This window comes from Delphinus delphis, chromosome 1 (genome assembly GCF_949987515.2).
Source record: "Delphinus delphis chromosome 1, mDelDel1.2, whole genome shotgun sequence".
In the NCBI taxonomy this organism is placed as follows: domain Eukaryota; kingdom Metazoa; phylum Chordata; class Mammalia; order Artiodactyla; family Delphinidae; genus Delphinus; species Delphinus delphis.
The window spans coordinates 9,014,059-9,027,371 of NC_082683.1; the positions used below are offsets into that span (position 1 = coordinate 9,014,059).

General features: G+C 57.6%; 1 protein-coding gene across 5 annotated transcripts; it reads right to left on the minus strand.

The window, feature by feature from the left end:
- Positions 1-364: 364 nt before the first annotated feature.
- On the minus strand, positions 365-13,136 carry MTHFR (methylenetetrahydrofolate reductase). 5 transcript variants are annotated; one of them, XM_060014468.1, is made up of 13 exons: positions 13,047-13,083; positions 12,648-12,771; positions 10,487-10,732; positions 9,090-9,328; positions 8,121-8,231; positions 5,154-5,347; positions 4,185-4,435; positions 3,761-3,895; positions 3,404-3,584; positions 2,978-3,160; positions 2,065-2,166; positions 1,091-1,210; positions 365-724 (listed from the first exon to the last, which is right to left on the minus strand). In XM_060014468.1, exons 3-13 carry the CDS (start codon positions 10,717-10,719, stop codon positions 506-508), a joined length of 1,968 nt encoding a protein of 655 aa, XP_059870451.1. In that variant the 5' UTR covers positions 10,720-10,732; positions 12,648-12,771; positions 13,047-13,083; the 3' UTR covers positions 365-505. The 5 variants fall into 5 exon arrangements, with proteins under 5 accessions (XP_059870451.1, XP_059870428.1, XP_059870435.1 ...); XM_060014445.1 differs by lacking the exon at positions 12,648-12,771 and having other exon boundaries at positions 13,047-13,136; XM_060014452.1 differs by lacking the exon at positions 12,648-12,771 and having other exon boundaries at positions 10,487-10,729; positions 13,047-13,068.
- Between the last annotated feature and the right edge of the window lie 177 nt (positions 13,137-13,313).

The window sequence follows — 13,313 nt, forward strand, 5'->3', positions numbered from 1 at the left end:
GGCCAGGGCCTGGCAGGGCAGTGGGCCACCCCTTCATTCCCGAGTGGGTCGTGCCTGGCTGCCAACGCCTTGGAGGTGGAAGGCTGCAGCGCCTTGACCTCGCCATGTCTCCTCTGCAATCCCACAGAGCCCACTGCCATGTTCGCTTTGCTTGTCCTCCATAGGCCCCAAGAGCAAGGTCACTGGCAGTCCCAGGCTGGCTCCTAGGGGCTCCGTCAATGACAACCCTTCTCAGGGAGGATGCGTTCTGCCCACGTGCTCCTCTGGGGGATGGGGCTGCTTCCCACAGGAGCACAGACTCTCAGCTAAGCAGGGAACACCTGGCTCCCGTGTGGGGCGGACTCCGGTCCAGCCAGAGCCTGGAATCCTCACACCAGTCTAGCTGCCATCATCGTGTCAGGGGGTGGGGGGAAGCAAAGGAGAACGGGGGTCTCCCAGAGAACCAGGACGGAGAGGAGGAAGGCGGGACACAGTGGCCTCAAGCTAAGGCTGTCAGGGCTCAGGGTCACGGCGCTTCCGTCTCCCTCTTGCTCTGGGGGGGCCCGCTGAGAAGCTCAAACGTGTCTTCCACCACCTGCCACAGACAGCTGTCCAGCGGGAACTCGTTGTCCACCAGGTTGACCAGGAAGTAGTTGTCGTGGATGTGCTGGATGATTGTGCGGGATGGGGACCCCTCCTCATACAGCTTGCCCCACTGCTCGACCCACAGGGCGAAGGCCTCGTCCTGCACGCACGCACAGGCACGCGCACGCGCACACACACGGAGACACCAGCACACACACAGACAGAAAGACACAGGTACGTGTGCGGTCCCACATACAGACACGCCGGCCAGGTTAACAGGGCTGCCCTAGGGCCAGGCCTCCACACTCAGCACCCCAAGGGCCTCTGCTGCCGCCCGACAAGACGTTTCCAAGAATAGAACTTGGCCCACTGCCAGTGCCACCCCTGCTTCCCAGCCCAGAAGTAAACACCATGAGTCAGAGTCAGGACGCTGCCAGCCCTGGGGGTGCGGCCCCCAGCCGCCCCACCCACCCGCCCAAGGCTCTGGAGGTGGGCAGGGCAGGCCTGCTCCCGGCCCCCCCCTTACCTTCCAGAACATGAAGCTGACTGGGTCCACCACTGTGGGCTGGATGATCTCTCGCCCAGGGAAGATGCCCCAAGTGACGGCGTTGGGCTGCAGCTCGGGGGCGTTGGTGATGTTGTCACCCTGCGGGGCGGGGGGGTGGCGCAGTGAGTAGGGGCAGACTTGGGGTGCAGACAGCTCCAGCCCTCTCTCCCCGGGGGTGTGCTCCGCCCCTCCTCCCGCCGTCACCGCCCCACCCCTGCCCCACCTCTGCAGCTCTGTGACGGCCAGGAGCCTGAAACCCAGACGTCACCCGGGGCTTTTCCTTCCTCCTCCTACGCTCCAATCAGCTCCACACCCACTGGTACTGCTCACTTCCTCTCGTGTCCAGCCTGGCCAGGCCTCTCTTTGCTACTCAGACCACCAGGGCTGCTGACTCTAGTCTCCCCTGGCCCTGTTAGCCACACAGCTGTCCCCTGGGACCTGCCCAAAATAAAACATGGAGCCAAGGCTCCCTCTTGCCTATACGGTAAAACCTAAGTTCCAGGCAGGACAACTGAGACCCCTGAGGAGCCGGCCGGCTCAACGCTTCAGCCTCACTCACCCCATTTGGCAGCAAAGCCTCCGCACGCCCTCGGCCCTGTCCCTGGGATGCCCTTTCACTCCCCATCCTTAAAGATTCAGGCCACACAGGAACCCTCCAAACACCTCCCCCGATCTCTCGAGCTGGACTTCCCTCCCTCGGATCCCCAGCTTCTTCCTACGCTGAACTTCACTGTTATACAGTGCAACTCCTTTTCACCCGTGCATAATTATTCACTGACGGCTGCCCTCGCCAGGCCGGGAGCTCTCGGAGGGCAGGGGCCTGGCTCTGTCTGCATATCCATCTGGCACGATGCGTGGCCCCACTGGGCACTCCGTGACTGCTGAATGGTGGAGTAACCTTGGTGCCCTCACCCCGGCCCTGCTGAGCGCCCTTTGACCCGGGGCCGGCCCACCTTCACATCCACGATGTGGTAATTCACCCGGAGCTCGTACTTCTTCAGCACCTGCAAAAGCGCCTCCACTGTCTCTCGGGAAGTGAAGAACTCTAGGTAGGCCTGCGGGAGGGAGACAGGTGCCATCGCGTAACCCCCAGTCCTTGCTGGATGTCTTCGCTGGGCGCTGCTGAGTGGGCCATGTGCTGTGAAACACCAGACGCCTGCCCTCCTGACCGTCCCAGGGAGGCATCCACGAGGACACTTAAGGCGTCGGGACTAGCGGTGGCCACTAGTTGGGAGTTGAACCCATAAGCAAAGGGAGGGGAGCAGGTACGTGAGGTTTCTCGGTCTGCACAGGTCTGAGGGACGTCTGCCAACCCTTCGTCCAGTTGGGAAAGGTTCCATGGAAAAGTCGCTCCAGAAGCTGTACAGGGGGCCCAGTTTGGCAAGTAAGGCAAGGGAGGCGTGACACACCCCATCCCCCTGTCTGCTGCGGGGAGGGCTTCTCCAGCACCACCTGGCCACCAGGGATTAAGCTGGGCTTATTTAAATTCACTTCCCAGAGCCCTCAGGCTTTAGTTTAGAATGTAATTTTAACTCCAGCAGCCCCAGGAGAAAGGGGTCCACAAGGAAGAGTAATAACAGCTCCCAGTTAGGGGATGCTTCCCACGTGCTAAGCGCTTTATGTGCTTTGTCACGTTTCATCCCCAGAGCACGACGTGACATATCCCCATTTTACAGAAGGGAAAGCTGAGGCCCAGAGTGGTCAAGTGACCAGCTACCCAGGTCTGTCTCACTCCGAGCCTGAGATCGCATCTGATCCCCGGCCGCTCAGAACAAAAAGCCCCTGAGATGAAGACCTCTTTCCCCAGCTCTGGGGAACCCCTGCAGGCAGGTCAAGGGAGGGTAGCCCTGTGCGTCCCTGCCACACCTTCTGGAAGACATAGCCCCCACCGGGGCCCCAGCCCACGATGGGGTCGGAGGACGGCTTCCCGTTGATGTTGGGCTGGGAGTTGATGGTGAGGATGCCCCGCCGGTTCACTCGCAGCAGCTCCTCCTTCATCAGGCTGGTCTCGGCCGCTAGGGGCTCATCATTCCAGGGCAGGCAAGTCACCTGGGGAGGGTAAGCCGGGATGGGTCCCTCCCTGTCACGGTCCCCATCAGAGGCCCAGCCTGTCTCTGCTTCCGTAAGCCCCTTCCAGGCACCCCACGTGGGGACCCCCCCAACTCACCTTCTCCCTTTGCTGAGGTGCCACCTCCAGGCACAGCGATGAGGCTCAGGGTGGGGCAGTCACGCCCGCATCTGGCCCATGGGGCGAGGGCAGGTACCCAGGGATCCCATCCCAGCAGCACTCACTTTATAGCCGTTCTGGTTCGGCTCTCCCGAGAGGTAGTGGACAAAGACTTCAAAGACACTGTCTTCACTGGTCAGCTCCTCCCCCCACATCTTCAGCAGCTCTTCCTTTGGGGACTTGCTCTTCAGGTAGAAGAGGTAGTAGTCCTTCAGCTCCCCGAAGGCCGGAGAGGAGGAATTGCCCCTGGCGGAGGAGGTGCCGGGAGGTCAAGGCACACCCCTGACCTTGGGCTCCAGACAGTAGCATCCACCTGCCCTGGGGTGGGGGGTGGGGGGGGTATTCCTGTGAATCCTGTCCCGAGGGCTCCACCATGATTGGTCTCCCTCCTCCCAAGAAACAGTTCATTTGCAATGGCTCACCAGCGGCCGTTGGGGAACTCATCCCACTCCTGGGTGCGATAAATGTAACTCTTTGGTCTGGAGGCCCAGAAGATGGGACGGACATCTTCCTCCCGGCGCTTGGGGTGGGCACTGATGGCCCAGGGCAGGGGACGTCTGGGTGAGAATGGAGACAGAAAGGGTCAGGGCTTGGCCAGAGGGAGGGGGCACCACTGAACCTGGGTTCTCCCACCTTGACTCGTAAACGTCAAGCCGGATGGCATTCCCGCTGAGACCGGAGCCCTAAGGGTGCCACTAGCCGCGGCACAGACATCCCCTCTGTGCCCCCTTGGCAGCCAGCACTGCCAGCTAGGGCGCACTCCTTCTGTGACTTCTCTCTGACCTCCCTGCCCACCCGACTCTCCTCTGTGGCTCCAGGGCCTGAATTCGGGGCCGCTGGCCTCACCTGGGGTCCTCGATCCACAAGCCCAAGCGCTTCAGCACCTCTGTGGTGGCCACCTCGCGGTTGAGGGTGTAGAAGTGCAGGCCCGGCACCGAGCCGCTCGCCAGAAGCTCCCGGCACAGGCTTAGCGCCTGCTCGATGCCATAGTTACGGATGGCGTCATCGTTGTCTTTGATTGGCTCGATCACGTCCTTGATCTGCTGCGGCACCTCCAGCTTGGACAGCTTTACAAGCTGCCGGAGGGAGTGGTAGCCCTGCCCAAGACACAGGGGGCTGTGGGCCCCATCTCCCTGCCCGTCTCTCACCCCAAATACTTATCCCCCCACCAGGCCTCCTGGCTCTGCAGTGCGACACAGACTGACCCAGGAAAGTCAGACCATCTTGTAGCAGCACTTTTTGTACTCTGCAGGCTGCAGCAGCCGCCCACAGCATTGCTGCCATTGGTCTGAGCCAGCCCTCTGGCCCCCAGATGTACCTATTGATAAATGGTGGTCACCTAAGCCAGTGGTTCCCAGGCCTGACCAGTGACCAGAATCGCCTGCCAAACTTCAGAAACGTACAGATTCCCAGGTCCCACCTCAGATCTATTACGTCAGAACTTCTAGGCATGGGATCTGGAAATCCACGTTTTAAAAGAGCTTATTAAATGATTCTGGTGACAGCCAAGTTTGGGAAACACTGATTTAACCCAAATTTATAATGAGAGTAATAATCTCTTTTACTGACACTTATCAATAAGCCCCTCTGACAGTTACCGTTGCTATTTTGGGGAGACATAAGAGGTAATCAAAAGAGGGGGGCAAGACAACATTTTGCAAGGACCGAGCACCTGTCTGACGAAAATCTAATGAGCGTCAAAGAAGAACTTTGGCCTGAACGCGGCACTTCAGGTTCACTTTGGCCTGAACCAAGGCCCTGGCCTGTGCTAGGACGGGGGCGGTGGGAGTCCATGAGCCCTCTTGGGACCCTCACCTGAATAGGGAAGATTCCGGGGAGGATGGGGCAAGTAATGCCTATCTCGGAGCAAGCCTTAACAAAGCGGAAGAAAGTGTCGGCCTCAAAGAAGAGCTGGGTGATGATGAAGTCGGCTCCCGCGGCCACCTTCTCCTTCAGGTGCTTCAGGCCAGCCTCAAAGCTCTCTGCGTCGGGGTGGCCTTTGGGGTAACCTGCCAACAGGGATGACAGTAGAGAGAGACTGGCTCCACCTGCTCGAGGGGAGTGATGAAGCAACCAGAGAGCTGGGGACGGAGAGCTCCGGATCCATACCTTCCAACCCCACGGCACGGACAGGCTGAAGCAGTGATGGCTGGGCTCGTCTGATGTGCCCCTCACCCTGGAGGTGACCCTCGGTGAACGCTGCCCTAGAGCCACCCTCCCAAGAGTGGGGACGGATTGCCCCCAAACACCCACGCTGTCCTGCCATCAGCTGGGCCAATCTGGCCTGCACTTTGTGGCCACGGAAGAGAGGAAATGCTACGTTCGCGCCAGCCAGCCAGCCTTGGGGTAATGGGCTTGACTCTAGGTACTGGATTACAACAGTGCTCGGAATTTCACATTAAAATGACTCAGGGGTCCCAGACAGTGCAAAATCAGAACCACGTTACACAAGGAATAAATGAAGAGAGTAGAGATGTGCTGCTTGAAGAAAAGAACGCAGAGAATATGGTAACTATTTCTAGACGCCCACAAGTCTGTCACTGGGAAAAAGGAGTCACCTTAGTCGAGTTCCTTATTCGTCATATTCTGTGCTGCTTCTGATGGCAGAAGTAGGATCAGCTTCAGAGAGCTGCCTGACAGCGGAACGAGCAACCCCACAAAGGAATGGACTCCCAGTGTGTGAAAACAACGCGGCAGGGCGATGACCCTGTGCCGGGGATGCCTGGGAGGCGGGGCCAGACGTCCCCTAGGTTCCCGACTAGCTCCAGGAACGGTGCGCTCCCTTCCCTACACGACTGAACTTACTAGCGGCTCTGCCTGCACAGGAGAGACCACAGGCCTTCATGAACTGCAAGCAGAGTGCCAGCTTCCTCAGCCTGAGGCCAGGGCAGGACCCCAAGCCAGGAAGGGGCAAGCCTGAACCCACACTGTTGGGTAGCCGGGCTGCTTTGCTGTGGTAATGCAGTTTCGTTCTTAAGAAACCCTGAATCATCAAAACTGGATATAAAAACGACTGTTTTGGGGATGGGCGTGGGAGGATTAAACACTAGAGCTTTATACTTTTATACTATACTATACTATGCTTTTATACTTTATACTACTTTTCCAGCAGACATTTCAGAAACAGAGGTTTTAATAGCTGCAGCGCTATAAAACCTCAGCGGCACCCAACAAATCCAGCAATTGCCTACATCTGGATTTTGCTGTTTTACTATATTCTTGTTCTGTCACGGCCAGCTGGGTGCCTTCTAATCCACCAGCCCTCTTTTTCATCACTTTACCATAAGCAAAGCACCAAACCGTTCAGCAACTGTGTGCTCACAGCTCTGCTGGTTTCCCTTGGTGACCGTCCAATGCCCACCACACGTGGGCACATTCCCCAATCAACCGACTGTCTCGTGGCCGCACGACCAACGACACTTCAATTCCTACCTCCTCATCGGGGCCTCCTAGACTCATTCACCTCAACGCCCTCTTCTCAACACTAAGAACAGCGGACGTGTACATGGGGGCCTGGGGACGCAGCCCAAAGTCCCCACAACAAGTAATTTCCTTGAAGCCACGTGGCTTGTATTTTTAAATTCAGATCACTTTGATCTGCTACTCCATAACGTAGCCATGTTAATAAGAATGATATGATTTTGCCCAAAATATTTGAGAAAAATTGTCATGCCAAGGTGATGCGTCAGATTAATCCCCGGACTTCCTGTGTCCCTGGCACACACTGCCTCACCACACCCAAGCCCCCGTTTGAGAAGTTGAAGGCCCAGACCCCATGAGTCGGGGCAAGAGGGAAGGCCACGCCATCTGTTTCCAGCAGGTGAGCCTTGCCTCCTGGCTGTAGCTAAAGAAACTAGAGTTGAGCCGACGCAGTTCTCTCTCCTGAGGATTTGGAACTGATGCTGAGACCTGTCAATCAGTCTGGGCGAGCCAGGAGCAGGCGGCGGGTCACATGTGTACCGTACATATCAGGTCTACTGGATGAGGCATGAAGCAGCGGGGGGCGGTGGGGGGGGGGTGGGGGGGGTGGGCAGAGAGAACGAGGGAGGGCCTTGGATTCTGCCTGCCTCCTGGTTCCAGCGCTTAATGAGGTCTGATGCCATTTCCTGACCTTGTTCTGAGATTCCCTGCCCCCGGAATCTTAATAAATATACCTCTTTTGTTTAAAGAAGAATAGGGCTGGGAAGCAGGCTAAGAGCAAGAAAAGGCAGAGGAAGGGACTTCCCTGGTGGTCCAGTGGTAAAGAATCCGGATGCCTTGCAACGTCTAAGATCCCACATGCCGCGGGGCAACTAAGCCCGCGAGCCACAACTACTGAGCTCGCACGCCTCAACCAGAGCCCACGTGCCGCCAACTACGGAGCCCACGCGCCGCAACTACAGAGCCCACGCGCCCTGGAGCCTGTGCGCCATAACTAGAGAGCGAAAACCCACAAGCCGCAGCTAGAGAGAAGCCTGCACACCACAATGAAGAGCCCGCGTGCCGCGACAAAGACCGGACGCAGCCTAAAATAAGAAAGAAAAGAAAAATAAATAAATAATAAAAAGAAAAGGCAGAGGAACAAAAACTTAAGGGTGGTGGCACGCCTGGGTGGGCAGCAGATGACAGAATGATGAGAGGGCAGACGCCACTCGATTCACCCCTGCACCTCTGTCACCTGGCGCAGGCAGGCCGGCGGTGCGCTGAGCTAGCGGGTCCTGACCTGAATGCCGAAGGGGCTCCCTGTGCCTCTCCTTCCTTCCCCTCTCCGGTCCCACCCACTGGGATACCCCAGCCTCTCACCTGCCACACAGACATCGAAGTAGTCACCAAACTCGCTTCGGATGTGCTTCACCAAGTCTACGGCGTAGTTGAAGCCTCCATCCTCCTCTTCCCACTGGTCACCTATGGGGTCTGCAGGGTTGGAGGTCACAGTGCTGGGTCTCACCAAACCTCCAGGTAGCCTCTCTGTTCCTTCTCCCCCCACGCCCAGGACCGTGAGCACGTCGAAGGCAGAGCCTTCCTATTACTCAAGTTGGTGTCTCCACTTTCTAGCGTAGCACTTGGTAAACAGTGGGAGGGAAGACAGCAGCCAACCCATCAGTCACTGAGCACCGACTCCGAGGGCCCCGTGCTGGCAGCAGCAGACAGGGAGCAGCTGCAGCTCTGCGTTCAGCCTGGAGCATCGGCGATCCCTTCCCTACTCACACCTGGGTGTGTCCACACACCCTCACCCAAGCCCACGGCTCGTTCTCCCACTCCCTCGGAACCCTCACCTCCCGGGAGAATCTTCCACTCATCTCAGGTGAGAAGTGGTCTTTCGGGTGGTGAGCGTGAGGCCACAAGTGCCCACCCATCAGGCTCCCGCTTCCCACACTTGTGTGGCCCAGTGACAGTGCGTGCCAGAGGCGTAGCCAGCTACTCTCACTCCTAGGACACATGCCAGAGCTGAACTCTGACTGGGCCAATGGCCAGGTGCAGCCAGGGATTGATTAATTGCTTGATTAATCAACTGATCGTGTACATCGGGACAGAGGGTTGTCAGGCCCCGGCCGCAGGCCCAGCTGAACTCCTACTGCGAGGTCAGGAAGCGACTCCACACATCTGTGTGTCGCCCGTGGCCTCCTGACCCACACTGCCCTTCGACGCTACTGGCAGGGGCGGGACCCTGAGTGTACTCAGTGTGGGACCTGGAGAAAAGGAAAGGACCGTTCTGGGGACAGAAGTCTTCGGGAAAGCAAGACCCCAGAGAGCAGAGTGCTGACTCCACACCTCCCCTCAGCGCCAGGATGTTCTTCAGGCCCAGACGCTTGGCCTTGTGCAGGTGGCCCGTGATCTCTTCCCGGCTCTGATGGCAGCAGGTCATGTGCAGGATGGTCTCCAGGCCACAGTAGTTCACGGCGGTGCTGGCGATCACCATGGACGAAGTCTCCTTGTCTGAGCCAGGGTCCCCTGCTGGATGCCAGGTCACATCTATGAAGAGGGGACCACCTGCCCCCATCCGGTCAAACCTGTGGGGAATTTCTTTCTGAAGAGGGGCTCCTGGGGGTACACCACCCTTCACCACCTTCCCATGGGGTCTGGGAGTTAGAGAAGCATCACATGCAGGCTGGAATCAGACCGACCTGCATTCATATCCTGGCTTTGCTACTCACTGGCTGTGTGATCTTGGGAGAATTACTTGATCTCTCTGAGCCTCAGTTTCCTGATTTCTATAATGTGGCAGAGGGCAGTGCCTACTTCATAATAATACTCTGAGGATATCATGACAGATGGCTCCACAGCTCTTAAAACAGCGCTGGGTACACGGCAAACACGCAATCAATGTGCTATCATTACGATTACTCTTATTGTGGAGATAATATATAATGACAATGAAACCAGTTTGTGTGAGAGCAGCACTTTGGCCTTGCAAAGTGCTTGCACGTTTATTATCTCTGGTGAGTTAAGACATTTCAATGGTCAAGGGTTCGGGGACCCCTCAGAGTGGCAAAAGCAGGGCCTCGTTCTAGGGACAAAGAGGGTCAGCAGACACAAGTCTCTTTCCTGCCGCCCCCTAGTTCCGGCGCAGCAGCCAGGAGTCCTGCAGAGCACGGCCACATTTCCATAACTAGAATCGAGAGCTATACGTGCGCGCATGCGCTGTGTTACAAGCTATAACGTGGTGCATTGAAACATCTTTGTGCCTTCAAACTTCACAGCCTTGGGAGTGACACATAAGAAGTGCAAGCGATAAAAAGCATAAACTTTAAAAAAGGAACTGTGATTCATCAAGTACTAACATAATCCGGTTGGCATTTCTAGATTTCAAGATGCATAATCCAAATTCCTAACTTGCTGAAAATGTTCTCCAAGCCGCCGTTTTGTAACTTCCTAAACTCTCCTCACGGATCCAGCCCCAAGTTCCGCCAAAGAATTTAGTCTGAGAGAATCAACATTTTCAGCACACGGAAGAGAGCGTCTAAACATTCCAGGTGCTCGGAGGGGCTTTTACAGACAACAGGAGCTGCGTATCAAAGGATCTACCCTGGCTTTGCTTTTTTCCACCCCCTGTGGCTGCTTTTTCCTGCTGGGTCAAAGTGCAGCCCAGCCTCGGGGCTGACAGTTCATCTTTTCCCCCTGCCCCCATCCCCCAGTCTGGCCCTACTCCTTATCTTACATTGACTCACCTTGAGATGAGATTGACAGCTCCCTCAGCAGTTCGAGGAGGGAAGAATTCTAGGGAGAACCACTTGTCACCAGATTCCATCCTCCGCTTCATCTTCTCCCTGAGCCTCTCGTGTCGTTCAGGGTCCAGCACCGGTGTGGAACACCTTGAACTATCCTTGGAGCTCTCGCTGCCACTGCTGCTGCCCTCCCAGCGGGGGCTGGGGCCGCCATGCCCTCTGGGTTCGTTCACCATGGCTGAGCTCCTGCTGCACGGGGTGAGGCGGGGGCGTGAGACGGCAGGCAGGCAGCCAGCCAAGCCCCAGCAAGGCAGGATCAAGCGAGAGATGCTGCATTTCCACGCACGAGGAAGGCCGGTGAGGGTACGGGTGACAACGCGCCCACCCAGTGGCTCCACACGCCAGTTACGACTCTCTGCGCTGCCTCGCTCCAAGCTTTGCCCTCCGCTGCTGCCTGATTCCGCATGACAGCCCCCACCCAGCACAGAAACATGCTCCTTCAGCCCGTGGATCCTCCGTGACCGCTACCTGATGGAGGGTGTCACTGAGAACCTCGCGCTGCCGGCCTCCCAGGCTCGCATTCCCAGGGAGGGGCAGCAGTGCCCCGCCGGGAGGACCTTGGGTTTCGGACGGTCCATTTCTGCCAGTGTAAACTCAGACCCCAGACCACTGGGGAAGAAATGGAGGAAACTTCCCCAGCGGGTGTGTCCAACTGGGCGGAGCTGTGACAAAGGAAGAGCTGAGAGCAGCAGCTGGGGCCGGAGCGAAGGGGCGGGGGCAAGGCTTCCCCGCGAGAGGGAGGGCTGAGGCTCTAGAGGCCGAAGGCGGATGGAAGGAGGGGGACGTGGGGCTGCAGACTGCAGGGTTTGGGTGTGATGAGGCCAACAGATGTTCAGGGTGACTGGATCACATGCCAAGGAAGGAACGGCTCAGCCATGGAAACATCTCCTGTTACTTGGAACAGTTTGTACGCATGCAAGCTGTAAGGGGTGAGGGCTTGACAAAGCAGCCTGATTTCTCCCGAGTTTGTGCTTCTCTGAAAAGACCATGTCATGGGTTAGAACTTGACATTGGCTGGGTTCCAAAAACAGCCAAACCCCAATTCAATAAGAGCATGAATTTATGTCCAACTCAGAACAAAGGCTTAAGTCTGTGCCTGCCTTCCAGGCTGTTCTCCTTACACACACCAGTGAAGTCAGTTCAAGCGATTACAGCGACTGCAAAGCCACCACGGTGGAAGCCCTGAACCATGGCAACCACAGGCTGGCCGACGAGAGGGCACAGCGCCGTTGGGCAGTTTGGTGGGGAAAATAAGACAAAAACTAAAACAAAACACTACTCTTGCACAGCAAGATGCAAACACACAGTAGTGAAAATCCAGGGTGTGCTGACCTGGAGCATTGGAGGAGCAACCAGGCCGAGTTCACGTCTTTCAGGGAATGTCCACTGCTAAGCCCGTGTTCTTAACCATTTTGGGGGTCCTAGACTCTTGAGAAACTGATGAGATCCAATGCTCCTCTCCCCTCAAACACACACAAGTGCACGTAACATACCCTGGTACACCCAACATCAAAGAGTTGAGACCAGACCACCGCCAGGGATGCCCATTTTGATTCTGACCTAAAATTCCAGTTTCTCTGTGGGGATGAACGACTAAGAAAGGGGAGAGTGTCAAGATCAGCCTAGTCTGGCCTTTCTTCCGAATTCCAGAGAGTGCCTCATTAATTGCCTGCTGGAACAAAACCAAGAGGGGAGAGGAGGCTGAACCACCCACAAACTAAATCCTCTTTCATCTGTTCGTTAAGACTTACTGCATTCCTAGTATGTGCCAGGCATTAGCCTTCTTCCAACATTTCTCACGTGCTACCACTTAACCCATTTTAAGCTAGGATCCCATAGCACCCTGGGTTGCAACTGTGGCTTCACATATTTGTCTCCGCTCCCTCTTCCCAGTTCCCCGAGACCAGGGCCGGGTATTCTGCCTATGGTATCTCCGCGCTGGCACCCGGTAACAGCCAGCACTCACTGAGCGCCGACGGGCCAGGCGCTGTCATCCCGTCCTCAAAGCAACCCTCTGCCATTTGATGAGCACTTAATCGGTGCCAGGCACCGAGCAGTGGGGGAATACGGAGCCCACCACTCCCAGAGGGGTCCCGGTGTGCACCTGTGAGCCGCCCGATGCAGTGGGCGTCGGGGACAGCAGTGCCAGCGGCCCACGGCTCTTCTCCAGGTGCTCGGCAGGGAGCCGGAGAGATGCCTCTGGCGCCGGGGGCTCGAGGGCCACGAATCTAGTCACCGGGTCACTAGGTCACGGGCGGGGGCGGAAGCGAAGGCCCAAGTCCACCCCCAGCTCAGGTCCTTCAGTCCAGGCCGGGGGCCGAAAGTAAGTCTCCGCTTCACGGTTGAGGATCGCGGGGGGGGGCGTGCACGCAGAGGGGGCGGGCCGACCGGCCACCACCGCTCCCCGCCCCCCGTCCAGAGCCCGCCCCCGGGTAGGTGGCCCCCAAGGCTCCCAAGGTCCTGGTCTCCCTCCCCGGCGACCACAAGCCTCGGTGTCACTCACCCTCTGGTCGCGGATGACTCAGAGCGCGCGCCCGTCGCAGCTGCGTGGCCGATAAGGAGTTGCCAGCAGACGCGGCGTGGCTCGGGTGGGGGCGCGGCGCCGGTGTCAGGTTGCTTAGGAAGGCGGGGCCAGAGGGTGGAAACCACCCTTGCGGGCGCCCGGAAACCCCGCCCCCAACATGGCGGCGCCCAGAAGTCTCGTTGGAAGCCGTCCCTCCACCGTCATGTGACGCGAGCCCTCGCCTCACCCGTCTGCAGCCACTCCCAG